This window comes from Labrus mixtus, chromosome 4, assembly GCF_963584025.1.
Source record: "Labrus mixtus chromosome 4, fLabMix1.1, whole genome shotgun sequence".
Taxonomy (NCBI): Eukaryota; Metazoa; Chordata; class Actinopteri; order Labriformes; family Labridae; genus Labrus; species Labrus mixtus.
The window spans coordinates 9,486,256-9,513,677 of NC_083615.1; the positions used below are offsets into that span (position 1 = coordinate 9,486,256).

General features: G+C 41.2%; 1 protein-coding gene across 2 annotated transcripts; it reads right to left on the reverse strand.

The window, feature by feature from the left end:
* Positions 1-567: 567 nt before the first annotated feature.
* Positions 568-25,974, reverse strand: camk1db (calcium/calmodulin-dependent protein kinase 1Db). 2 transcript variants are annotated; one of them, XM_061035733.1, is made up of 11 exons: positions 25,456-25,974; positions 12,990-13,121; positions 10,998-11,072; positions 8,041-8,179; positions 6,845-6,971; positions 6,499-6,574; positions 4,999-5,111; positions 3,983-4,061; positions 3,212-3,299; positions 2,897-3,059; positions 568-1,721 (listed from the first exon to the last, which is right to left on the reverse strand). In XM_061035733.1, exons 1-11 carry the CDS (start codon positions 25,539-25,541, stop codon positions 1,570-1,572), a joined length of 1,230 nt encoding a protein of 409 aa, XP_060891716.1. In that variant the 5' UTR covers positions 25,542-25,974; the 3' UTR covers positions 568-1,569. The 2 variants fall into 2 exon arrangements, with proteins under 2 accessions (XP_060891716.1, XP_060891717.1); XM_061035734.1 differs by lacking the exon at positions 25,456-25,974 and adding an exon at positions 14,818-14,893.
* Between the last annotated feature and the right edge of the window lie 1,448 nt (positions 25,975-27,422).

Genomic DNA, 27,422 nt, shown 5'->3' on the forward strand with positions numbered 1-27,422 from the left:
CATTTCATTCATGTTATGGTGCAGTCTTTCCCTCCTGTTCATGTTAAGCGATTTAAATTCAAAGAGAGGAACCACAGAATCAAATACAAAGACAGATACCTTCTCTCTGCTGCGCGAGTCTCGAGTGAGAGAAGGAGAAAGAGTCATCCTGCTAAATTCAACAGGCTGGTATGAAAGCACAGTGTTTAAACACAGAGAGAGAGAGAGCTGTTCTCAGACCAGCCACTTCAGGAGCAGAAGCAGAGCATGAAATCACAACCAATGAACTACACACTACTGATTTGACAATGCTGCAACGGGAGTTTTCTGAGATACGCATTCATGTCATTTTTATACTTTTTATTTCTTAAGGACTTGAATGCACACTTCACTGATAAACATTTCCTTTAAATCCACAACATAATTCAATCAATTTAGTGTGAGTTAAATTACATTCACACTGTCCACAATGATGATTTTAAAGAAAGAAAGCATCTGTCAAACTCCTCACATGGCACATTAGAGCAATTTGCAGTTTTTTTTGGAGTTTTTTTTTTTTTTTCTTCTATTTCCACATTTCCACCGTCCTCCATCCATCAGCAGTGACTGATCACTCTGAGAAGAGGTTTGGTAAGCTTCATGTTCAAGCACATCCCTGAGAACTGGTCACATAACAACAACAACACGTGGTTGCCCTCCTGTGGTCAAGGAGGACTTCAGAGTAAAGTCAAAACTATTGAGTGAAATTGAACAGCGGTTATAATGTAAAAATTAGTAGATTATCATATCTTTATCAATGCAGTAACTTTTCAGTCCAGTCTAATAACACATGTACATGTTTTTGCAAGTGGTATTCTTACAAAAGTCGTAATATATTGTAAGAAAATAAATAATCCAATGGGTGCCAAGCCCTCTCAGCCTTCACAGCTGTGATTAAAACACATTGTCCCGCTCGTGTTCCACGTCCGCACACTTTAAAGCAAAGAGATAACGCACACTGTCACTGCTGGGAGTTAAGACCCTGTGGAACCATCGGAGCAAACACGACCGCAAATTAACAAGAGCTGTCAAAACGAGTGCAGATGATATCACAATTATTCACCACAGCTTGAAGCTCACTGTATATTTCACTCGCATAACATGACTCCACTCAACAGTTCCAAGCAGGATATTTACACAAGGCAAACAGTGGAGCGTCATGTCTTAAGACGCTCACAGTCAAAAAATGATAGCAGCTTCAATTATGAGTTCCTTTAAGTGTGGTACTTCCGAGACCAGCTGCAGGTTTATCTTCCAAGACAACCAGGATCCAGACTGAACATGGCTTCCACAACAACAACATCTCCTGGTTAGCATCCTCCCCTCTGCACCTCCACGTCTCTGTGACAAAGAAGGCAGCAGGGGGCTGCTGTGCTGAGCCAACATAAATGGAGCTGAACCAATGCTCCTCAAATTCCTCCCGTTGGTTGGCAGAAACAGGTGGGAGGTTGCGGGATGAGCAAACTGGGCGACGGCTTTGAATCACAAGACCTGGGATGGTTTCATTCAAAGCTCCGTGGTCTCCCAGCTCACCTCCCGCGGAACCTGGCGTCATTTAGTCCCCGTGTGGATGACAGTGACCGTGGAGGGTCGTGCTCTCGACGCCTCGGCCACCGCTGATGGCTCCTCTTGTATAGAAGAGGCGGCGTCAGAGTCCTGATTGTAAACTTTACCAGCAGACGGCAGAGGAGCTATCGAAGAACCTGTGGAAGAAAAAAACAGATTTAGCAAACTGCGGCCTAAGTAATGAACGAGTGTTATTTGAAGACGTCATTTTAGACTTTTCTTTCCCAATGTCATTTTATGGAGAAAAGTCTTTTTGGGTCCATTTTAGTTTGTGATGCTGCAAATCAAGTTCGGCCACCGTGTTAAACTTCCTGGGGCTTGGCTAACACCAATGTTAGCTAGCTTACTTAATCATCAGCTAGGTATTAACGCCTATGCTATTGTACGATGTAACACTAAAAACGTTTGTGGAAGTTAAATGCTAACAATATCTAACCAACGCTAAGCTAGCTTAAAGTAATACTGTATAATGCTTAATATGAATATATGTAGCTAATTGAAGAATATTACAATTGATAAATACAAAATAAGTTGAAGAATATATCAGAGATTTTGTGTTTTAAGGATCTAGTGTAACAAGATCTTACGTTAAAAGTTCCATATTATGCTTTTTCTGGTTTTATATGCTCTTTAGTGTGTTTTCCAAGTCTCCTGTGCATGTTTAGACACATCTATGTGTCTGAAACGCGGCTTCTCCTACGTCCTCCTGTTAGCTGTAGCATTAGCTGCATGTAACGCTCGGTTCTAGCCCCCCTCGGTAAAAATGTGTCAGTCCGACATCATTGTCAGTGTGAGATCACTGATCTAAGCCCATTGGCTCGTTGTGGCAAGCCCTGCAGCTCATGTTGAAATTTCCGAGAAGCGTGCTGAGCAACTGACCAATAACGACAGAGCGGATCGGCAGACCAATCAGAGCGGACTTGGCCCACGTGGGGTCTAACAGTGGGGGCTCAACAGAGCGTAGCTGACGGACTCAGAGCGTAGAGGGAGCAAGGAGGAGCAGTTCATGAAAACAGACACTTTTTTTGGACTTTATCTATTGTGAACGTACAAAAGTAGATCCATAGATTAAATATACAAACCCCAAAAAGGGCATAATATGGGCTCTTTTAATCAAATGGTATCAGAGTTTGACACCAGGTCATGACCACACGGCTTGGTGTCAAACTCAATAGTCTGTTTAATAGAAAGATCACTGTTTGAGGGATTTTAAAGCGTTAGCTGGAGGCCTCAGCAGAGTCACAACAAAGTGCTGCGTGACTAAAGCTTGGACATGTTTGTGTCTACAGAGGGCATCCAAAGTGTCACTCACAATCGTTCAGAGAGAGCGGGGCACAGTCCACAGACTGGCTCTTGGCTGGAGCGCGGCTCTGAGGGTTGGACACGGTGCTGTTGCCTTGAATGCTGCTGCCAAAGCTGGTGCCAAGCTGCAGGCGCCTCATGTGGCGAATCACAGCTGTAGCATTAAATGCTTGCTGTGAAGAGAGGTTGCAAACAGACAAAATGTAAATACAAAGACAGATCCCTGGAGGGGGAAACATCACTGTATGCTGAAGCTCTTAAAAAGATACAGAATATTGTGGCTGTGTTTTCATTAACTTTCATAAATAGAGTCTCGTGTGCTCACCCTCCATTTGCTTTTGGCAAAGTTTTTCCGCATCTGTCGACTGACTGACTCGTGTATGTTCTTGCAGAGAGCAGTGTCTCCAGCAATCCTGAAAAATCAAAGTCAAGTCTTATTAGAACATGCAAAAAATAACAAATACAAACACAGCATTTGTTATATTTGTTTGTGTTCATACTTTCAACTGTCCTCATGCTGTTATTCATCTGTGATTTATGGGGTGATTCTTTTTGCTTTCTCACCTTCTGTCGTCTTCATCATAATTTATCAGCATGAAATCTTGTCAATGAAAGCCATTTCTCTGTGTTATAATACCTGTTACCTGTGTCACAAATACACATTTCTATTAAAAAACGACCACCTGCCAAGGACCCAAAAGGCCCATTACTGACTAACAGACCTATTCAGATTGGACACCAAAGCCAGAGACAGCAGCCACATGCCAGCTTGCTCTCGTTAGCTCCAGCTCAGGCCTGGGAAGACATCCTAATTGTTCATTAAAGCTTCCACATTCTTCAAGCATCCTTCAGGAGACCGGCCACTAATTGGCAGCCATGTATTCAGCAGATTTATCTCTGAGGGGCCTGCGACGCCAAGCAGAGGTGGGTTTGGAGCTTGGAGCCATGGAGACAGATGACAGTGGGAGGACAAGCTCTATATGACAAATGTGTAAGCCTGGCAATTTGCGTCATACCGCTGTTTCGCACTAAGATGTGTGATTCCCTGTGACTGTCTGGCTGCGAAGAAGTGTAACGGACGGTTAATGTTTCTCACCAAGGATGCTCGAGAGCCTGGTCACATGTGAATCTCTTCTCAGGGTCCTTCTCCATGAGGCAGCTGATGAAGTCTTTGGCTGTGGGGGAAAATGGAAGAGGTCAAAAACACATCCTTTACACATTGGTTTTTATTTTTTTTATTTTTACTCTACCACAGAAAAGTAATTCATGGAAAAGTGTATTATTTACCTTAGAAATATAATTTGACAGGAACTACCAGGAAAAAAAGACAACATTTTCTGAGGTGGTCCACAGTCATTTTGATTGTAGGAGCAACCAGGGAAAGTTGTTTAAAGGTCATAAGTAGTGGATGATTTCCATAAGAACAACTAAAACTTTAAGACTTGAAAAACCTACTGGGATGCATATAAACTCAATGAAATACTCATAATACAGGGAATTTGTTTGATTTATTTATTTATACAACAAATGACTATTAGAAGTCTCTGGAGTCTGTTCAAACTCATACAAAAAAACGAATACACAAAAAAAGAAGAGCACTATATTACTTTTATTGGGGGAGGGGGCTTTAGGCCTTTACTCAGATAAGGACAGTGTATGGAGCTGAGAGAGAGGGAGATGGCATGCAGAGGCCACCTGTTTCAAGGACAGCAGAGGGGGGGTGGGACGAGCACAGGCGTCACCCCAGGAGGACTACATTTCTTGCTTAGAGACTTTCAGTGTGACCTGATTAGCATGAGCTTGCTAACTTTGTCAGCTTTAACCTGCTCACTGCTGTTTGAAGGTATCACAGAAACACAAGAGCAAGAACATGATCTGAACTGACCGCTCACTTTATAGTCCAATATAAGAAGATTCATGTCCTAATTTCCAAAATGTATACATAAGGAGCATTTTAAGCATGTTGAGTAAAATATCGTATATTGACTTTGGAGGACAAGGATTAGAAAACAGTTTCAATGTGTGGCCAAGGACCAAGAACTTGAAAAAGCAAGTGCATATAGAAAAATAGAGGCAAGACACAAAGAAACAAACTGATGTGTCATAGCTCACCAGAGTCTGATATGTCGTCCCAGTACGGTGCGTCAAACTCGTAGTCTGCCTTGAGAATTTGTTCAAAGAGCTTGGAGTCATTCTCGTCGTAGAAAGGAGGATAACCGCACAGCCTGAGGAGATGAAGACGGGTGATTACACAACAACAACCCGTGTGAGCGCACTCATCCAGCTGCTGTTGGAAATTTCAACCCAAATCTAAAAGGATTTGCTGTGGTTTAATCTCATTCACAGGCAGTTTGATTTTTCATACAGCGGGCAACAGGAGACGGGTCACAGGGATTATATACAGAATACATGGACGATAAGAGGGGAAAAATGGGGACAAAACATTCTATTTTTATATGATATGGAAGAAAGTTAAAATAACAACCACAGACATAACATCCACCGAGATGGTCTGTAAGTCTTTATGTGAGGGAATCAGAAACTCTTTCACTTAATTACACGTAAATCCATCACACCTAACGAATGGATTATAACACCTGGGATTTTCTGTTTGCTAACGAGTTACAAAACTGAATCAGTTTGGAAGCTTCATGTATCATTTTACATTTAATAATAACAGCAGCTGTGGGAATCCTAAGAACCACAATCTGTGTCCCTCAAACAATAGTTCAGAAAAGATGTTCATTTCAATCTGGGTTTGTTTAATTAATGAAGTTCTCATGGTTAAATACTGATTTTATGTTGTCTGAGACGCAGCTTTGATTTCTTTAAATGTCATCATGTTTTTGATCATTTCAGTCACTCCAGGGAGCGGCCCTAAGATAACAACTGGATGATGATCTTTAGGACTTTCTCTCACTTTTCTCCAAACTGAATTATCCCAATATCTTAATGGTCCCATAAAGGTGAATCCTTGTTAATTTGGTGATCATTTGACTTATCAACATTCATTATATTTCACTTTTTTTTTAGAGACTTTTCAGCGCTAACATGTGAGCTAACATGTGAGCTAACATGTGAGCCACATGTTTCAAGATTTAAATCCAATTAACTGCAAAAAGGCGCCGACATTCAAATCAACCAAAATTTGTGTTTAGTGGCAATTAGCTAACCCACTAAACCTAAGCTGTGTTCTGAATCTATACAACATATTTATATTTATGCACATATATCCAACCTTTCAGTCATAATATACCATTTATGATGAGTAAATATATCACATTAAGACATTTTAGACCAACAGGAAATGATACAAATGTCTTTTAATGTCTTTTAAACCAAAACTTTGAAAGGTCAATGTTCTAGGTTTGCTTTAGAGTCTTGTTTGTTAATCAATTATAATACTGTTATAGGTTATTACTCAGTTTATATTTGTATTTATTTATATATTAACAACTGATGAATATTCTCTTTTATCTCTTTCTAAAGTTTCATTGGTGGTCTCTGATTCAAATTTGGGCTTTTTGTGTAAATAAAAAAAGAAAATCCAGCAGTCATCACAACAAAGAGCTTCAGTTAATAACCAAATTTAGATTTAAAGTGAGCACTTACAGTATATAAGCGATGACCCCAATAGACCAGCAGTCCACAGCTTTACTGTAGGGCTTCTGAGCTAAAACCTCAGGAGCTAGGACAATAAAATATACATAATTAATGATGAGAAAACTATCATTAATCCACTAATACAAAGCAAGCATTTTTTTTTCCAAACAGTTCATTACAAACAAGGCAGGAGACAAATGTGAATGTTTGTGTGGTTAGCCTGCAGCAGATGGCTTAAGTCATCCTGTGGCTAATGGCAGATTAAATTAGATCATCTTGTTTAGCCAACTAGTGGATTGAATTATCTCAGAGTAAGTTTCCACAAAGCTGGGAAGAGCTCCGAGGGCATCCTTACCCACATATCCTGGAGTCCCACAGGCGGTGGCCATCACGTCACCTGTGCCCTCCATCTTTGACAAGCCGAAGTCGCTGATCATAATCTTCGATTCATCATGTGGACTGAAGTATAGCAGGTTCTCAGGCTGGAAAGGAGAGCAAGAGAGTCAGAAAAAGGAATTGAGTTTGTCTTGGAGTGTTCATGTGATGTTTTGTCTGAGATTTCAGACTGTATATGTATTTATCTCTCAAGAATCAGGGGGAGTGTTAACAGCTCACCAAAGAGGCTTCATAAGTTTTACAGAGAAGGAAAGTCCCCAACATGTCACCTCTGTGGGCGATCCTCAAACAAGCTCTCAGTGATTTCCCTCGCACAGGTTAAATAGCAGGGATTTCCCCCCTCAATACGATTTAAGAGCTCTACAAATCCAATTACAACCAATTTAAATGTCAGGGGTAATGCAGGAAGTTAAAAAAAGATTGACAGAACTAGAACAACAAGCAAAGGCTGCCGAAACACTGTTTGTGTAACAATTGTTTTTATTTTACCATGAGTAATAAAATAATAAAGAATAAGAATACAGAGACTGAAACTGAGTGCAAAAGGCCTCAAGGTCTAAAAGGGCAAACCAATTTAAGAAAAACACAAAAACTAGAACATTAATACATTTTTAGTCTACAGTATTGAATAAGAAAATATCACGTTTAGCTAAAGAGAAAAATCCCTGAAATTCCTGTTCCTTATCATTAAGACCGAAAAGCTCTCCTAAAATGTCTCGTCTCCTTTTTTTATTGCACTTTATCTTTGGAATACCGGTTGCTGTATTTTGTGTCACTTCTTAATGTTTCAGTATGAAACAGTACATTTTGCTCCTGTTATTTCCATCTATATTAAAAAAGAAATAATCTTAAGAAAAGGTAAAGGGGTAATAATGTCTAAAAATGTAAATTCTGGTTGGCGTTTTTTGTTTTGGATTTTGAAATTTAAAAAAATTGTCAAAAAATGACCAAGTACTTTGAGTTTTCTGTTGTTTCTTTCATAAGTACACTGATTTACACAAGTTGTTTTATTCATGATGAATAAAATCTTATGTCATTGTGGTAACAAAGCTAACTTTTTTTGCAAACGTCATTCTAACCCTCAACAAATGCATCGGATTGTGAGACACTGTTTGTGACCACTATTCAAACCATGAATGAAATATCCTGTTATACCTTTAGGTCTCTGTGCACGATGCCCATAGAGTGCAGATAGTTGACTGCATCCAGGACCTGTTTAATGAGCCGACTGGCATCCATCTCTGTGTAGAAACCTTTCTCTACGATACGATCAAACAGCTCACCTCCAGACACCCTGTAGGCAACACAGAACATAATACAGCGATGATTATTTTATGGGGCTTTTTCAATGCCTGGATAGAGTTAAAAACTGGGATGAGAGAGAGAGAGAGTGGGGAATGACATGCGGCAAAGTACCTATGGTCGGAGTCGAACCCGAGCCGCCCGCTTCGAGGACTATAGCCTCTATAGCGTGCAACATAACTGCTAGGCTATCCAGCACCCCATCACTGATTTAGTTCTTGATCATATATGTTTCAGTAGTAGAACATTTCCTTTTTTGATTTCTAAAATTATATTTTCTAACTCAATAGCTCCGAGTCAAAAAGTGAAAAAATAAATATGAAGAAGCACATGCTGCTCTGTTTACCTTTGTCTTAAGGACCTGATGTCCCGGATGTTTGAGCTTTTTAAGCTTTACTTTTATGCATTATTTACCTAAAGACACTAAAGCTCAAGTTAGTTGTCAATTACTCTGAGAGCAGACTTACTCTGAAACTGCCAACTTGTTGAAATCAAACTCACTGACTTTGTCTCTTGAAAATGTAACTCATGACTTTGTTTCTTTTGTCAGAGGACTTTTTATTTGCAACAAAATTATTACAAATATTTTAATTATGGCATGTGTTTACTTATTCATTCTTCTTATTTGACCGAACTCAAATGCTTCCTAAAAAAAGGGTTGAAAAGTAACTGGTACATACACATATTCAGTATATTTAATACAAACTGTTAAATATAGTGCAGTAGCCCAACAGGGTGCAGTGATACTGTGGAGCTCTGAATTTGAAATGACATTTGAGGCTGTTGTTAAATCAGTTTGTGCTTCATACTTACTTTGTTTTTTAAATGCAGGTTTTAGTATTTATCAGGAGAGGAACACCGATTTTACTTTAAGGCCCCACCTGTTTTCACCTCGTGTACAACTTTAAACTGTGCTGACAAAACCTCAAAGACAGACCAGTATTCAGTTCAGCATCAATAAAAAGAAGGTTTCTGCCTTCACAGACAAAATAGCACTCAGCTTTTTACTGAGGTGAGACTTCCAGACAACACTAAGCACCTTGTAGAGGTACGATGAGGTCACATAATCGCTGGCTTAATTGTTGTTGCATTAGACACGAATACTGAAAATGTTGTTGTGAGGGGAGAGGTCTCTGTTGTCATGGTGATGCATGTCACACAGGAAAGGCCATTGTCACACAGGAACGGTTATCACATGTTCACCACAAACGCTGACTGAACTTCTACTGTGAACACAGCCGCACAAATGTGCTACTGAAAAGACTTCCTGGAAAACCAGCATAAGTATTAACGTTTTAATGGAGTTAACAGGTGTCACAGCTTCAACCTAAGATGAAGATTAAACTGTGATTAAGCTGATTCATTTTTCTTTCTTAGAACTAGATCAGAAGATTGATGTAGTTAGCTTAGCTTGGCTACAATGACCGGGAACAGCTGGTTCAAAACCTCAGCATGGCAGCCCCTCGGATGTTCACAAATTAATACATTAAATCATTTCAGCTACAAAAACAACAAACTGTGAAACAGCACATCTGGTTTTATGGAGTGAGTTTTACAAATTAAGATGAGTGCATTTAGTTGTCCATGTGCAGAGATCTTTGAGTCTCTCTGCAAGTTAAGGTGATGAAAAGGCAGTTACTTCTAGTATTAAGTGGCCGCAGTAAATTCAATAGACATGGACGGAAATTTGAGTTATACGTTTTTATTTTATAACATCACATAAGATCCACTGTAAAAAATAATCAGTAACTGTTAGTACGTATTTTCATGGATTCATTCATCTTGATAATTTTGTGGACATATCTTTAAATTGTGTCAACCATCTCACAGTAATTCTACCTTTGGGTCTGTGAAGCTGTCACCTTATACGGGTGAAGCACCTAAGTAGTAGCAGATCTATATATGGATAGGAGCCAACTATATGTTGTCAACATCTGTTTGCTAGACAAAGAGTCTACATCTGATACGTGTACAAATCAGTGTCATGACATCTTTATTGTTTTATAGTGATGTACCCAAATGGAAAGGAATTTGTGGGCTGTGCCTTCTAGCAGAATATAAGCCACACTGTGTGATGAAGACTTTGCCATTTTGCCACTTTGCCAATGATTGTGAGATCTTGGTCAGCATGGGTCAGCGATGGTCTGCACTTTGTCAGCCATGTGTGTGTTGTGTTTCTGTGTTGTCTGACCATGGCTGAATAAATCTAAGATGATCCACAGTCTGTTTCACGATTTCATAATTGTCCATCTACTACAGAAATAACCCCCACCTAACAGTAGCCGTTGGAGGGGGTAATATCGATACAAAATGTGTTCCTGGTTTGAAAAAAAAAAAGCTCTGTGACTCAGAAATAAGACACCCCAGAGGGACAAACCGGGGTTAATCCTCCACATGAAACAGTTTCTTCAACACTTCAGTATTTGTATGTGTCCAAAAAAAAACACAACAACATTTCTTTGAACAGAGCCAGCCAAGTTATTTACGCTTGTTTCCAGTCTCTGTGCTAAGCTGAGCTAACCTGCTGCTGGCGCTAGCTGAAGATTTCACAGACAGATATGAGGCCGTATGAATCTACGATCCAACTCTTTGATAAGCATTCTTCCCAAGTCTCTCATCTGAATTCCAGCTTCACGAGGCTCGTCTTAATCCCATTTATCTTTAAAGCATCACTGTTTTCACTCAGATACTCATCTGAGTGAAAATAACTGCCCTAAAGGAAACTAGATGCTTATTCAAGCAATAAAAAAAAAAAGAAACACACATTATCAAAACAACTGGCCGAGCAATGTGGTTGTTGATGTACTTACAGTTGCATTATGAGGTACAGGTGGTTTGAGCTCTCGTAGATGTCCTCCAGAGCCACAATATTCTCGTGTTTTATCCTGGAGGGGGAGAACAAAGAATTCATTTTATTTGCCGTCAGCCTCAGTGTAGTTTGGCACAGCCCACTAATGAGGCGTTTTTAGCTTTTATTCTTCAAAGAAAATGATGCCCTGCTAACTGAAAACAAATCATTTCTAGCTCTCCATTACTGCATATCACCTGTATTACTGTGCGTGTGTGTTTCTCACAGTCATTCCGTTGTACATGTGTGTGTGTGTGTGTCTGTGTGGGAGGGTCTTAGGAGATGGCAATGAGTCATGAAGCGGCAACCCCCTTCAGCAGGGGCACCTGAAGAAAATAATATACAACAGACCAAGATGTTCGGAGAGTCTGTGTCCAGGCAACCAGCCGTCAAGGTTGTATTATGAAAGAAAAGAAGCCTCTGCTTGGAGATATGCAGATGACAGAGCGTGTTCACAAGTGCAGGTGGCTAAAAAAGAAAAAAAGTGGGGGTGGAAGAGGAGGACGCATCTCGAAGGACCAAACAACCCTCACAAACTCGCCATCTATGTCCAGAACGAGAACGAGGCTGCAGGCTGAGGGCTGTTAGACAAACGGATTGAGGAGAAAGAAAAAGGAGGAAAAAAAAAAAGGACGAGGAACCAAGACGGCAAGAAAAAAGAAGAAGGAGGAAGTCAAAGGTAGCAACTGTAACCAGGCAACTACACCCAACAGCTGGCATGCTCACTTCAAGAGTGACTGATACCTGAGCTTCTCGGGGGAATTACCCATCAGACCACGGAGGAGGATGGAGTGTCACCTGGTGTCAAAGCAATTCCTATCATACTTTTTGTAGCGGAGTGTGATTGTGTGTACACTGCCCAGGATGGAGGATAGATGGGATTTGACAAGGGAGTCACTTAAGACCGACAATGGCTGTTTAATAGACTGACTGGCGTTGCCATCTAAACTGTGAGCCGTATTCACACTGTGGATGTTTTCCTCTGACACATCGCTCAAATGCTGCTACAATGACACAGGCTATGTCCCAAAGTTAGTGGCTGCACCCTTCGGAGTGCGCGTTTCGGGACCGATTGCATCACAACGGTCACGTCAGAGGCTGTCAGTCAAACACATGATCCTTCTTTACATCTTAAGATCCATCTGGAGCATCCTTCAAGGCCCAACATTTTCATTGCACGCCAATTAAAAACGAGCTTGCGGACTCTGACGCAAACCAAATATAGCTTTTAAAATGTAAGTAATTGGTATCAACTCAATCGAAGAGCTACAAATAATAATGTAAGAAAAAAGGGGGTTGAAACTTCAAATAAACTTTAAAATAATAGGATCGGTTAAGTGACATTAGTGATGTCAGCTAGTTCCAGTGCAGCTCTTGAGGTTGCTAAGCAGCTGGTCACAATGTTACAATTCACTTAGCAGACGCTTTTATCCAAAGCGACGTACATCAGAGAGTAAGTGCAACACTAAACCATTCATACACCACCACCAAAGCAGAGGGAGCAATGCGGGGGTTAAATGTCTTGCCCAAGGACAAATCGAACATGTTGCTCAGCTGGGGATTGAACACTCGACCTTCCGATTGAGAGGCGACGATTCATGCACGGATAATGCAAACAGGTGATCCCCCCCCCATAGACCAGATTCCCTCATTTAATGTTCAACCTGAAGGATCATTGCAGGCCATGGAGGCAAGGACGTTCAAATGATATTACCCCCCGAAATGAGACACGGCTATCATAGTGTACACCGCATGTCACACCCATTCACACGCGGATTGCAGTCAGTCTTGCCCAAGGACACACCGAACCTGTTGCTGCAGGAGTTGGGGATTGAACCCTCAACCTTCCCGAATGGGCGCGATAACGACTCTCCAAGTGAAGAGATGAGTGGCCCGTAGAGAAAGGTCTGTGATGTGCCTTTCATATGGTTTTGACTTAACTTGCGGTACCTACTTCCTAAGCACAGCGATTTCATTCTCGATGCTCGTCTCCTTCCCCTTCAGCGCCTTCTTTGGGATGCACTTGATTGCGACCATCTTTCCTGTGGTCTTCTCCCGAGCCATCACCACCTCAGAAAATGCACCGCTGCGAGAGAGAAAGGAAAAACATGTTAGCCCTGCTTTACATGCACTTAGGCAATATTGACACTGAAAACCTATGGTGTGTGTGTGTGTGTGTGTGTGTGTAGATACAGGGCACTCAGGCCACAGCACACAAACAGCATATTGTGAATATTTACTGAGAACTGGTTAGTCCCTGACTATGGCCAATAGCTTCATACTAGGTGCCCGTGTGAGGCCAGAAAGCATGGCAAACACTTTTAGAACCACTAAAAACACCCATTTAGGATAACAGATAGCGTGTCTTCTTCGACCATCTGTCTCCATACATGAGAGCTTTTAAAAACAAATACAGAATTAAGGGAATATTTGCTCAAGCAATCTGTATCTGTTGCTATGATACCACATTCGGTCCACCTTAATAAATCTTGCTGAACAGGCAGCATGATTGCTTTTTTCCCTTCCCCCCCCCTCCCCCCCGTGGTCTTGTTTTCACTGAGCACCTTCACAGGAACCTTTTCCCTACATGCTCCCTTAAGCACAGCTTCATGTGAAGATTAAACAAAAGGATTGATGGTTTGGAATTCCCTGGGCCATGTTTCCCGGGACCAAAACAACAAATGTGATCTAAATAATCCTTGATCCACTGATGACCTCATGCCTCTGATAAACTTAATGCAAGAAATAAAATAGTAAACTGAGCCTGAGGTCATAATACTGAGATGTTTTGGAGTGCCGTCTACAAACCCAATTCATCTTCAAAGAGAATATTCAGCCTTAAAAGCCACGAGTAGATCTCTGCATATTTTACACTACAGCTATGTGGTTTCTTTTACATTTGTCCTAATTGCATGTTTTTTTTTAATGTATTATTATTTTAAGTTTTTAACGGCTCGTGTAAAAGTCCATATTTTTTCCAGCTAAACTATTAGGTGGATGTGGGTGACACCTTGTCAATCATGGGGTCTTTCAGTTACATATGGTATGTTATGTGTACTGTCTTATAGACACAAATCCATCTTTTTTTTTCAAAATGTGTACATGTTGTTTGCTTTGTAGTCATAGCCAAAAGGTCTGTTTTCATAAATGACAACTCTAGTCCCTGACTCTCGCTGTAATCAAATGTACCTACGGGTGCAAATAAAGTAACCTGAACCTGAGTCCAGCTGTTATTTGACAGAAGCCATGTCTTTCTTTCCTCCAATTTAAAAAAAAAAAAAGACAGACATTTTTAACCTCATAGATGTATCTAGAATTTGCCAATTCATTATGTACAAAAAAGCAATTACTTTTCAACCACACTATTTTTTTTTTTTAATCATCATAGCCATTCTTGAAAGACATTGAAGGACAGGCCTGGAGAATATGGAAATGGCAGCAATCTTTTGAAACGATTCTGCTTCCTGCACTTGCCCATCCTTTCCTTTCAAAAACAGGTTCAGGGTTATCTTCAAAACTGAAAGTGAAACAGAGAAATACACCTCAAGTGAGCCACCGCCTCAAAGAAAGCAAGGCAGCTACCAATCGAAAGGTCCATTATGTTCTCAAAGTGTAATCGGTTCCTCCCAACAGGCTCTAAACTGAGTTCCACTCACTGCACTAAGTCCCACTGAGGCCACCAAATCCATGCTAATCCCTCACTCCACTATCACACAGCAGGGGGGGAGGGGTCGGTCAGAGCCGCAACACATTAACACACAGACTGTGCATAAACACATTACCTTATGGTCACACATTCTGCCCCAGGTGTGATGGGTTGGAACACACAGCATGCTAACAAAAAGAACAGAGAGGGCCTGGAGGAAACGCTCCTCTGACTTTGACCTTGTTTAGACACATGTTATGGGACAGTATGTAAATACAAGTGAGGGAGCTGTTGCTCTACTCGCTGGCCTGTTACAGCAATCACTTCCTCCTACAGCTGTTGCCGTGAGACATCATTTCTATTCAACACATGCAACCCATTCTCACAGCTGGATGGATTAAGAAGTAGAAAAAATGATTTCACAAGCAGGATGAGCCTGCCATGCATTCTTTTGCACATTTATTTTTTCAGTGCACGCTACATTTTGCTCTCTGCAGCAGAAGACACACGATGACATAAAACCACAGAAAACCTGTGAATGTACTGAGTGGGTAGGAGGTATGAGCGTATATAGCATCTTTTCTGTCCCCCTGCTCACCACATTGACAGGCAGGAGCATCACTTCCTGAGAATGACAACATGACAGAATTGAAGCCTGTGACTATCCTCACTTTGTGATTTCATGAAGCATGACAAACTGCTGAAACAATCTATTAATGCTTCATTCACAGGAAAGAAAAGGTGTGATATCTGCTTGAGACATGCATATGGTGATGCTACTGCTCACCTGCTGTATCTGCACATACAAACACTTCATACATACATACATGGATGTATACATACAAAGCTACAGTAGCATATGCACAACAACCACACATGATTCTACAGCTTAAAGCTGTACGTGCAAAGAAAATTCATGAAAGTCTGTTTTGGTAATAGGTAAGTGTGAGATTCCAGCAAAAGTGTCAGATACTCACAAGTCCTATCTTTCTACAACTAGGTGTTTTTAGTCGTCATTTATGAAATCTTTGGACTGCGGGTCTAATTAACAGAGCGAGTGAAAGATCCCCCTTCCTGGAAAGTTTCAAAAAGCATCCTCACAATTAATTTTAAGTTTTAATAGACTGAATGATTAATCGAGAAAGTAACATTTTAAGCAATTATAAAAACAACGCTTAGTTGAAATGCCTCTTGGCTCAACAACCCAGCACACCAAATTAATTTCTGGAACAATCCGATATGATCTGCAGATACATTAAAAGGGATACTTCACCCATTTGCATTAAGCTTAGTATCATTAGAAACCTGGCAGTATTTTTGAATGGTCGTGCATCCCGCCCTAATTTTCCTGAGATGTGAAATCTTTGTATTTTTAAATCTGAAAAGGAGCTTCCGATGACGCAAAAATCGTCATTTTGCATCATCGGAAGCTGTTGCGGTTAGCGGGGTGAAACTACAACGCTAGTTCCTCATATTTTCAACCACTGAAGCTACAGACCAATCACAGATCAGTGGGTGGGAACTCACTCACCAGAATCGAAACTTAACGACCGCCATATTGCTTGGAAGCTATGCTAACTGGCGTTATGGAGAAAGCTGATAATGGCAAAAAAATATAAATATGGTGGTGAGATGGCTGCTGCCGACACGCCGGTCTTGTGTCTGTCGTCAGCAACCGTCTCATGGCTTTATTGCTGGATGCCGCCGGCCACTGCCAGCTCAGCAGCTGAGACATAAGGCCTGCCTGTTGGCGGCGGTGAGGACGAGGAGCCGGGGCCGGCTCGAGCTGGGGTGGACTGGTTGTGTCGGTGCTCTCACTGTTTCCCTATGAACACAGACATAGAGTCTGTTTTCTGCCAGGAATTTCCAAGATACCAATTCCTTCTGGAAGAAATCTCAGAATCAGTTGAGGAAACGGCCTTATGTGTTGAAGTAAATATGTTTGTAAACCTGACCTTAGTGGGAGTGACCTGCGGTGCTATGCATTCTGGGATTTGGCGTCTTTCATCCACATGAGCCAAAAAGACACTTTCTGCCTTTTCCCGGCCAAGAAGGCACCAACTTCAAAATGTATTTCACATTTCTACTACATATATGACCCAATGTCAATACAGATTCACGTTTCAACGGGTGAAGTATCCCTTTAAGTAATAAGAGAAAGCTCCATGTAAATAAGGCCATTACTGAAGCTCATCTCAATCTATTACGCAAGATAAATATGATCGTATGGCTGCAAAATGTTCCTCACCCAGTATCACAAACTGTACAATCAAGCCCGCACACAGACTCTCTGGTGGAATAATAATAGTTGCATTTTAAGTTCTTCCCAGAGACAAAGAGCTCCCTCCTTCACGTCTCTTGGATGACAGTATGAGCTGTGTGTGTGTGTGTGTGTGTGTGTGTGTGTGTGTTCCACAGTTTGTAGTCACCAAACACCAGTACACATGCAGGACAGTGAAGCCAAACAGGCTGACTAATGTGAGATGTGAATGTGGGCTGCTCTCTGTGTAAAAGCTGCGGCTGATGCTGCAGATGCAGAGCAAAGCCCAGTATCAATCAGAGAAAAAAAAAAATGTTCAGCCTTCGACCTCGGCCGGTTGTTCAGGGCAATTATAAAATTCAGGGCGCTTAATGGAAGCTTTTTTTCTTCTTGGTGGAGAAAGCGGAGGTGGGGGTCTCACGACTGATGTTGGCTTTATGACATTCACAGGTGGTGTGTGTAGCAAAGTTTGATGAGTAATCACCATGAGTCATGTTGAGTAAAACGCATTTCAGCAGGAGGTTATGCAACATACTGCGCTTGAAGAGTAGGGACTTGATAATCCAGGAAGAGCTACCGCCAAGGTAACCTGCTGCGGTCAAAGTCACCTTTATAAAGGGACAACGACAGCTTTAGGCAGACACACGGGACAGATGGCGAGATTATTATTCACAGGAAATAAAATATGCACACAGTTTGTGAAGGAATTATAATAGAAAGAAAAGTAATCGAATGGCTTTCAATAAGCATACACTTGGAATGCAATTGAAGCAAAGTCATTGTTATGATCATCTGGAAAGAACTGGGCGGTGACTTTCTGAGACAAAAAGAAAAGCCAGTGTAGAATTCCCAAACTGCAGTTCCTCGAATTGCCTCTTGAGGCTCTCTCCAAATGTGTACAATAATCTCCCATATCAAATTGCAAAACTTTAAACAAGATTTAACACATTAACAGTCTGCTAAAAAAATACTATCTAAATACTTTCATACTAAGCTCAAATGTATATAAGAGATAACTGCATGTAGGATCAATTGAATGTTCCATAGCCACTTAAAACAGATCAGGACAGGGCTTGGCTTTGACCTCTGCGGGACCTCTTGGATTCTTGGAAGTGTTTGGGGTTTAATTGTATTTTGGAGTATTTTTAATTGAATCTTGACAAGTTAACATCACTTGCAATGCATTAAAAGTACCATAAAAGAAGTGTGTGCAAAAGTACTTAGCAGGTATTACATCTTGGCTCACCATGCCTGGCTTATTAACTTATTAGCATGATAATGTGTCAATTAGTCAGCTAGCAGCAAACCAAGGACCAAGACTGTATAACTGTGTAACTTAAATAACTAAGCATCTGCTAACACCTCTCTCTCTCTCTCTTCAGGCTCTAAAAGAACAAGATAACGAAGATGCAAAACTCAAGACCTCAAACCGGAGACAACAAAAGAATCGATGACATTAACATTGGAGAAGGTTAATTAAAAAAAATAAGACATGTAGTGATGTACAGCTGTGTTTGTTCTTACCTAAATGTATTTAAAGATTACAAGTTTGTGAACACAGGCAGGTTGGCTCCTGTAAGTGTTCTAAAATTTGACTTTTCAAACAGCTGATGGGACATCTCACAGTTCAAAAGGGTTAACTGGCAACAGGTTGGTCACATCATTGGGTATTTAAAAATAGCATCTCAGAGAGGCTGAGTGTATCTGAAGTAAGGATGGGGAGGGATTCACCTCTGTGTGAAAGACGACACACAGAGACGTAACAAATAGTGCAACACTTTAGGAATAATGATAATTAATATATATGATTGCAAAGAATCTAGGAATTTTATTGTTTATAGTACATAATATAATTAGATGATGCAGAGACTTTGAAGACATCTCTGTACAAGGCCAAAACCAATATTGGGCGGCCATGATCTTCAGGCTCTGCACTGCATTGAAACAGACACGACTCTTTAGTGCTTTTGGATCAACGTGTGCTGCCAAATAGATAAAGCCTTGCTTATTTCAGCAGGACATTGCCAAACCTAATTCTGAACGTACTCGTGACTCCGTAATAAAAGAGCCCAGGTGATCTACTGGCCCTCCTGCGGTCCCGACAGCCATTGAGAATGTTTGGAGCATTATGAAGTTTAAAATAAGACAAAGGAAAACCTGAACTGTTGAACAGCTGAAATCCTCCATTCAGCAAGAATGGTGAAAACATTCCACTTTCCAAATAACAGAAACTGGTCTCCTCAGTTCCCAAAAGCTTACAGTCATGTAAAGAGAAAAAGTGATGCTAAAGAGCGACCCTATCCAAACTTTATTTAAACATGTTGCTGGCTTCAAATTCAAAATGGGCAATTATTTAAAAAAAAAAAAAAAAAAAAAACCAACAACAATTACATCACATTTTGTTTTACACAAGGTCCCACCTTTATAGGTCTTGGTGTTGTTTTATTTTACATACATACATTGTACTGCATTTTACGTGTTACATTGGTAGCTTATTCTAGATCTCATTTAATTTTCTATTTCTGTATTTTCTATTTTCGATCAAGTGATATTCATTTTTAGAATGTTTAAAGCATAAAGCTGAATCAGTCAAATAAGCTTTTGTCAGAGAACAAATAAGCCATTACTTCGATAATCATTGATCAATTAAGACCTTTTTAAAGGAATAATACTAACATTAGCTGCTTGCCTTTGACTTATTTGACAGTAAAATTGGTATTTTTGGTTTGGGTATTGATGAAACAAATCGTATTGTTCAAAGACAGAGAGTCACTCACACTTCTATTCACACCAAAAGGCAATCAAGAGTCACCAATTAACCTAATGAGCATGTCTCTGGACTTTGGGAGGAAGCCGAAGAAACCAAGAGAGAAACCACACAAAGCAGCCCCTGAAGGCTGGAAGGCTGGAAGGCTCGAATTCAGATCCACATTGCTTTGATGCAACAGTACTAAGGGGTACCATAATTAATGCAAATGTTTTTCAAGAGTCCAAATGTCTTGGTTTTACCTCAACTAATACCTATCTGGTTGCTTTGTATAACCATACCTTATAATAAGTAATCTAATTGACAGACTATTCAGCTGTAAGCGGTAAAGATAGAATCTGAGTTGTGGTTTGCCGTCTTGCCAACAATGGGCTTTCTGTCTTTTCAGGTAGAAAACAGCTCTGATCTTGGGCTGCAGCTTTATTTATTTATTTATTTTAAATAATGAAAAAATGTAATCGAACAGTTTTCTCAGTGCCAGTGACCAGCACTGGAAACCATTACCCAACAGCACACTGGACATGAGGCTACTTTCCAGGAATGTGCACTTTGCTATCACCAGACGGCTGATCAAACACGTAAAAAAAGATAGCCAGTTTACATGACGATAACAGCTAACACCATTGATACATGAGCTAGAATGGCAAAATATGCAACTGTGGAGGGAAGAGGTTGGCAGAAACCTGTCCGACTCCACAAAGCAGCCCGTCAGAAAGAAGCTGAATTATTTTAATGAGGGTGATTACCGCCTCCTGTGCTCTGATACAAGGCAGACTGCTGCACTTCAGCTCTGTGAATGCAGCGAGGACAGTACACTACGGCTCTGCAGGCATTCACTGCAGTGAGGGGGACAAGAATACAGATGGACGCGGGGGAAAATGACTACACCGAATACATACTTTGCCTCATTTTAGAGAATTATGAAAAATTTCCATCGCGACGGTCAATGACAGAGTATATCACCGCAGGACGACAGTGGTATACTGGTTTGGTCTCCTTAGAGGGAGCAACTAAGGACTCTCATCATCCTAGTTGCCTAGCTGCCATTTCTACTGCATCAATGACCCAACTCGTCAATACACACACAAACTGTGTAAATGATCAATGCAGGGAGGCAACAACATGCAGTTTAAAGCATCACGGAGGAGTCAGAGCCACAGCCAGTTTCGTATCTGTGGAAGAGGCCTGCTGCTTATTCAGAAATTATATCACAATTTATTTCTTTGTCAGGAAAAAAAATGGGAGGCTTTGTCTGACCAAAATTGACCTGAATTAGTCAGCCACAGCTAAGCTTTGCATGGGCTGGAGTGGGGACTAATGGAGGACAACTTTAGTTTAGCACATTGAAATCAGAAAGTAATACCTGACAAAGCACTTTACTGGGGATGCAGATTGAAAGCATTATCCCTGGTGGAAAAAAAAAAAACCCTCTAAAAACTACCCACTGAGCATCACACAGAAGACAGACACACAGTTAGCAACTAGCTGGTGAACATTGTGGCGCATTTAGCAATTGCATTTAGCAGCTAAGGAGACAGATGTTATTTTAGAACCACCAAAAACAGAGCAAACACTGTCCCGATATACAACTCATATTCAGAGAGAGAGAGAGAGAAAGGGATAGAGATAGAGATAGATAGATGCTGTGTTACCACTTTAGGAAGTTATGAAGACATCTATCAATGTTCTCAGGCATGTCATTTCTTTAGAGCAAATAAATGTGTTTTCCACTGTATGTTACTTAAAAATCAAATAGGCCTACCCACAGCTCACAGATTAGACATTGATACCTCCACGATGGCTGAACACATTTTAACTATTCAAACTACATTTCAAACATCCATCTCCCTGTTTTTTTTATCCCAGCGTGACTTAGCAAATAGCCTACGGCCCTGACAAATCTCTCTCAGTGTTACTCCTCGTACAGTCAGACTTTGGCTACATAAAAATAATTCACCAATTTTTAGAATCAACAGCAATGCTGACATTTTAAACAGACGGAGTTTTGACTCGCGTACATAATGTACAATTTGACACTTTAATTTCACAGACACTTTTGTCCAAAGCGACGGAGCCTACATCTGAGAGTAAACAACACAAGCAAGGATCTTAGACAGAACTGGAAACAACATCAGTAGGTGCCAACAAACAGCTTTAAATCCGATAGGACACAGGTGCTGACAAATGGTGAACAGGGGCGATAGGGTAGTTTTTTCTTTGTTTTTTTTTTTATATCACCATCAACAGCATCATCATCATCATTTGAGTAGCATCAATATTATCAAGAGCGTAGGTGTTCATCAATTAATCAATCAACCTTTATTCGTATAGCGCCAATGCATAACAAATGTTATCGCATGATACTTTTCAAAAAGAGCCGGGGCTAGATCATACTGTTTGTTATAATATTTACAAAGACCCAACATTAATCCACCATGAGCACAGGACTACAATATATATATCTATATATAATATACAGAAATATACAACAGTCATCATGACACAAACATTCTGTTTCCTATATTTCTAAGTCATGATGTGCATCATCTTGCACCACATGCTACCCTAATGAGGCAGTAACCCTACCACTGGGAGAGTTGTATTGTTACATCTTATTTACCAGTCAGGCTCTTATGTTTAACCCTTCGTGGGGGTGTTTAGGTGTTTGTGAACCAGAAACTATGTCCAACAAAACACTTGAAACGCCCCCACTGTGAGTCCCAACCCTCCTTGTCTTTCAACGCTCACAACACATTCTCCACTGGGATCTGTGAAGGTGCTCGTGTGGTCAGGTTGCTTAATTTGCTTCCACAGACTATCAGCGGCTTAAGGGTCTGAAATTAGCTGCAAGACGAGGGACGGCGAGGCAGCAAGAACCCAGGCTTCAGTGGGGAAGATCTCATTAGCTCACAGCAGCTAACTCAAGGAAACACAAGAAGGAAGCGTGGCTAAAGCGTTACTGCCACATGCTGCAGGCTTCTTCCTACAAAACTTTTGTCACTATCCAATCAGTCATCAGTCACACACACACAATCTGTCCTCCAGCTGTTGTGGATATAATTGCTGTTTGTAAATCGAGCTTTATGTGCACTTTATTTTCAGAATAACACATCTGAATGTTTTAAGTATTTAAATACAAGAAGTGTTTATATAAAGAATAAAATGTAATTTAAAAACAAGTCTGAAGTTGTGTTATATGAATTCAAGCCAGCTACTTAATAGAAGCAACAATACAGAAATACTATTTTACAGTTGACAGTCCTTCTGTCAGCAAAATGACAACAACGCTCACAGTTACACCTGGACTATCAACATCAGCGTTTAACCACGATGTTGATCTTTAACAATATCATCGATCTGTAGGTGTGGACATAGCTGGTCATTTTGTCATTTTCATTCATTCTCTGTTTGCGGTTTACAGTTGCTCAGACACACTTCAGGCACTCAGTTTAGTCTTTGTGTATGTGTCGGTGTTTCCTCAGTTGGTTTCTGTGTACTCCCATGTGTCTGTGTGGTTAAACGTAGCTGCGTGGTCTTGGAGGAATTGATTCACCTCACTGTGTCCTACCTGTTTGAAATGACAATAACAACATGGTACAGTCTAAATATGTCACAGCGCCACAAAAGGCCCATGTCTCTTTATTATTTGATTATCATTATTAGTAATTGTAAAGTAACTGGTGGAGACAAAGCTTTTTTTAACCACCTTGGACTGCTTTTATATTCATAAAATAATGCCTCATCTTGTCTTATGAGGTCTAGTGTGTCAAATACGTATCTGCAGAGTGAGATACCGATGTAAATGTACTTCCACTGCTAACGTGAGTTACTTCTGCTTGGTAGAAGATCCCTGCTGAGGGATGATCCCGAATTGGGAACCCAGACAAAAGAGCTACAGTTGAAAGGTGGAGCAGGAGGGAGAGGAAAAGGAGGATAATCTACGTCTCTTGCTAACCAACCGTCCTTCCACGTCCATCTTTAATCCTCCAGCAAAGCTGCAGGGCTGCTGGGCTTTTCTGTCGCAGGTGGCCTGTTTTGAACCCTGCTGTGGAGCAACAAGGCACTCCCTGAATAACACACGCAGCAAACTTGTAAACGGGACTCACTCAAAGTCAATCAGGACAAAGCGCACGCCGTACAGCGAGTAACAGAAGGGCCCGGCGGTGACACACTGGGCCCCGAGATGTGGTGGGCGAGGGATGCGTTTCGTGTTCCTCCAACCTGGCCATTGTGTGGACAGTAAGTCACGATGATTCACTGGTTGTATTCAGAGGCTCTTCGCACATAAATGAAAGCCTTGGGGAAATCAGAGCTGCCTCCAGGTAGGAGCGTCTGACTGTTTAGAGCAACAGCTGAAGTGTTGAGTGAGCTTTATGAATCACCAATCTGCAAGACAGTTTTATGATGCCTGTTCCTCAGGAATCACGCAGCCACGCCGAGCCGCAATGTTCCGCCGTTTAAAGACGGTGAAGACAACCAAGAACACAAAGATTCAGTTCAAACAAAATGAGGTGAAATATATTAATCCAGCAGACCTCAATACGTTTATTTCACGCCACAACCGCAGAGACTCAAAGCCCATTTTCTGCTCAGCCTGACACTACTTCTCTCCGGAAAATAAAATAACCCACAGAGAAATATTTCCCCAAGGGACAATCCTTCCTGGACATTTCCCAGAATCTCAAACAATACAAACATCACCACATTAGATTCCTCGCAGTCAGGGGAGGACGGGCATGTCCTTGGGGACAAAGAGCAGCAGGAAAATTAGAAATATGCTCCATTAAATGTGTGCACTCTAGTAGTGGATCAGAAGATTGACTGCTTGTTTCTGTCATAAAAAGCTTGACCTCGCTGTGACCAGGCCTCATTCATCAGGGGAACTCTGGGGCTCTTTTTTTTTTTTTTTTTTTTCCTCTTTCTCTGCAACGCAACTTATTCAAAGAAAAGACATGAAGTCAAGCAGCACTAACAGCAGGACCAAAATAAGCTCTGGAATTTGTCTGCCCTGTGATCCAAGGGCAGAAGAATAACTTAAACCAAAGTGGTCCCGAAACTGCAAATAACAAAACACATGAAAGCAGGCTGCAGACGGGCTCTCATAAAAGAGGGTTTACTGTACACAAGCAGCCTGTAAACCCAGACATCATGTTTCTCAGCTCAAATCTGTTTCACCCTGTTTGCAGAAGAAAAGGAAGAGGAGAATACAAAGTCAGATCTCAGACTGCGTGCCTTCATTTGGGAGCTCATTTGAATCTTTTTGTGTATGAAAACAGGCCCCAAAATGCTGTGTTTGTCAGAGTTGTTCCGGTGAACAAAACGAGCACTAATAAACGAAGGCTATGTCTGCACAAAGCTGTTTAGACTACATGATCTGATCTGTGGGAAGATAAAAAAAAAAAAAACACGCTGTAGCTGCAGTAGTTTCTGAATGAACTGATAAAACGACGCGTGTCAGATTTCACACATTATTGTATCTCATTAAATATTTGTTCACACTCTCTGAATAGCCTATTTCACTGATAGACCCGAATTATTGTTTTGTTTTTGTTTTTTGTTAATGACTCTTTCTTAAGGCCCAGTCTGTTTCTCTTGTCACCGTCGAGCATGTCTCAGTTCATTCAGTGAATATTCAACAGCTGTCAGTCTGCTTTTCATTCCCCTTAATTCGCCACAATGTGTCATTGTTCTCTGTCTGCACACAAAGTTTGTGATCGCCTGCACGGCTGCGTTTTCTCGTTACTCACGTCCCAAGGACTTCCTTGAAGTCAAATATTATCTTGATGTCATCGACATGCTTTTTCCAAGATCCATCGCCGTTTTCTTTCGCCATTTCGCACCAGGAGGTGGCGGGGGGTTGGGGGGGGGGGGAGGAAAAGAGGAGGCTACCAGAGGATCTTCCCCAAGACAAAAAAAAACAAAAACAAAATAAAGAGAAGGAAAAAGTAGCCTGGTGCACTTCTCTATTTCGTCAAGGGCTTCCTGGCTCTTTGTCAGCGCACACTATCTTGCGTCCTCAGCCCCATGTATGCAGCCAGGAGGGGAGGTATATCTCTGTCCTACCCCCGAGAGGTTATTTCACTAATCTGTTTGACGTAGCGGATCCCGAGTCTGAGCTTCCCCTCTGTTCTGATCACTGTGGCGAGGGGGAAACACGGCTCTCCCTCCCTCCCTCACTCACTCACTCACTCACTCCCCCCCCCCACCACCTCTATGTTACCAGGCGGGTTTCGGTCACAGTCAAACGGCGCAGCGATGAGCTCAGGGCGGGCTTTACTCGCTGGAGGAGGATGGCACCTGGCAGTCGCATCTGAGACCGTGCTGCTGTGGCATCGAGTCACACCGACCGCCCTGTGGTTGTTATAGCAATAGGGGGAGTGGGAGGTTGCTGCTCCCGCCTTTCTAACTGACAGCGTGCACGATGAACGATTGAAGTGTTCGCATTGCACCAAAATTACCGACCCGGTGCAAACTCCACCACCGGACCGATCGCTGGCAAAGTCTGCTTCTGCTTGCTTGTCCTTTCAACCACGTCTCATTATGTGTTCTGGTTGCCACGCGAATAATTATCTGAATGCAATGACATTTAAAGGCAGGGGCGTAGAAAGGAGAAAAGGGGGCCCCATGCTCAGCAGGTGACCCTTGCCCCCCCCCCCCCCCTTCAACTTTCCTCCACTTTCTGTTTATAGGCTTGTAGTTGTCATACCGCTTCATAATAACGTGTGAGAAATATTTTCTGGATCTAAACCTGGCCAGGCGACCACCTACAGTCATTATTTGTATTTGAAAAAGTCAAATCACAATGTTGAATCAAAAAATGCAAAATATGTATTAATAAACAATCTAGCCTACTTATTTTTAAATGCCACTTTGGTACAAACAAATGGACACAAGTCACACTTTAGAGCCCCTCTTTTTATTTTTTATTTTTTATCATTTTTGTCTAAATTGTACTGCCCTCCTCAAATCAGCTCCCCTTGTTTCACTCCAGTCCAGCTGGTGGCAGTAATGTATCTGTGAGCGGGTTTGTCAACAGCTCAAACATGACAAAGAGAGAAAAGCCTCCTCTTACACTGACTTCTTCAAATAGAAAACTTAATGATGGTCTTGATATTATTGATGATGATGATGGTGGTTGTGACGTTGGTTTTTGTTTGATAACGACGACTTATAAGATGGTTTCTATACTGATTAGAGCTCTCAAGAACTGCCGTCAATGTTGTGCTTTGCCTCTGGTCACTTCCTGTCAGCACCTGTGTGTCCAATTGGACTCAAAGCTGATTGTTTGCTCTTACTGACGTTGTTCCCTTTTTTCTAGATCCTTGCTTGTGTTGTTCTTACTCTCTGATGTACGTCGCTTTGGATAAAAGCGTCTGCTAAGTGAATTGTAGAATTGTAGAAAAGACAGATGTGTTTAGGGAAAATATCCTTACACCAAGATTCAGCTGAAAATTAGCTTAGATAATTAAATAGAGGTGATAATTGGGCAATACAAGTTCCCACACATCACAGGTGGGTTTAGGCACTATATGAAAATGTGTACCATCAAGACAAAAACACTTTTATTATCTGCATAAGAAACAAACGGAAAAAATTAAGATACTTCCAGGGCCGAGCAGAAACATCTTTCTGTAGAGGTCTTCCTGAAACCATTTTGTAAAATGCTTCTATTTCAGTCAGTAGATTTCCTGATAGCTGCGGTAATTCAACCCCC

Bases quoted from the DNA above. Each gene is read 5' to 3' on its own strand.
- camk1db (XM_061035733.1), bottom strand. From the start codon at position 25,541: ATGGCGAAAGAAAACGGCGATGGATCTTGGAAAAAGCATGTCGATGAC. The intron at 13,122-25,455 runs GTGAGTAACGAG...TCTCTCTCGCAG, and splicing joins TTCAAGGAAGTCCTTGGGAC to CGGTGCATTTTCTGAGGTGG. The intron at 6,575-6,844 runs GTAAGGATGCCC...TTATTGTCCTAG, and splicing joins TGGGACTCCAGGATATGTGG to CTCCTGAGGTTTTAGCTCAG.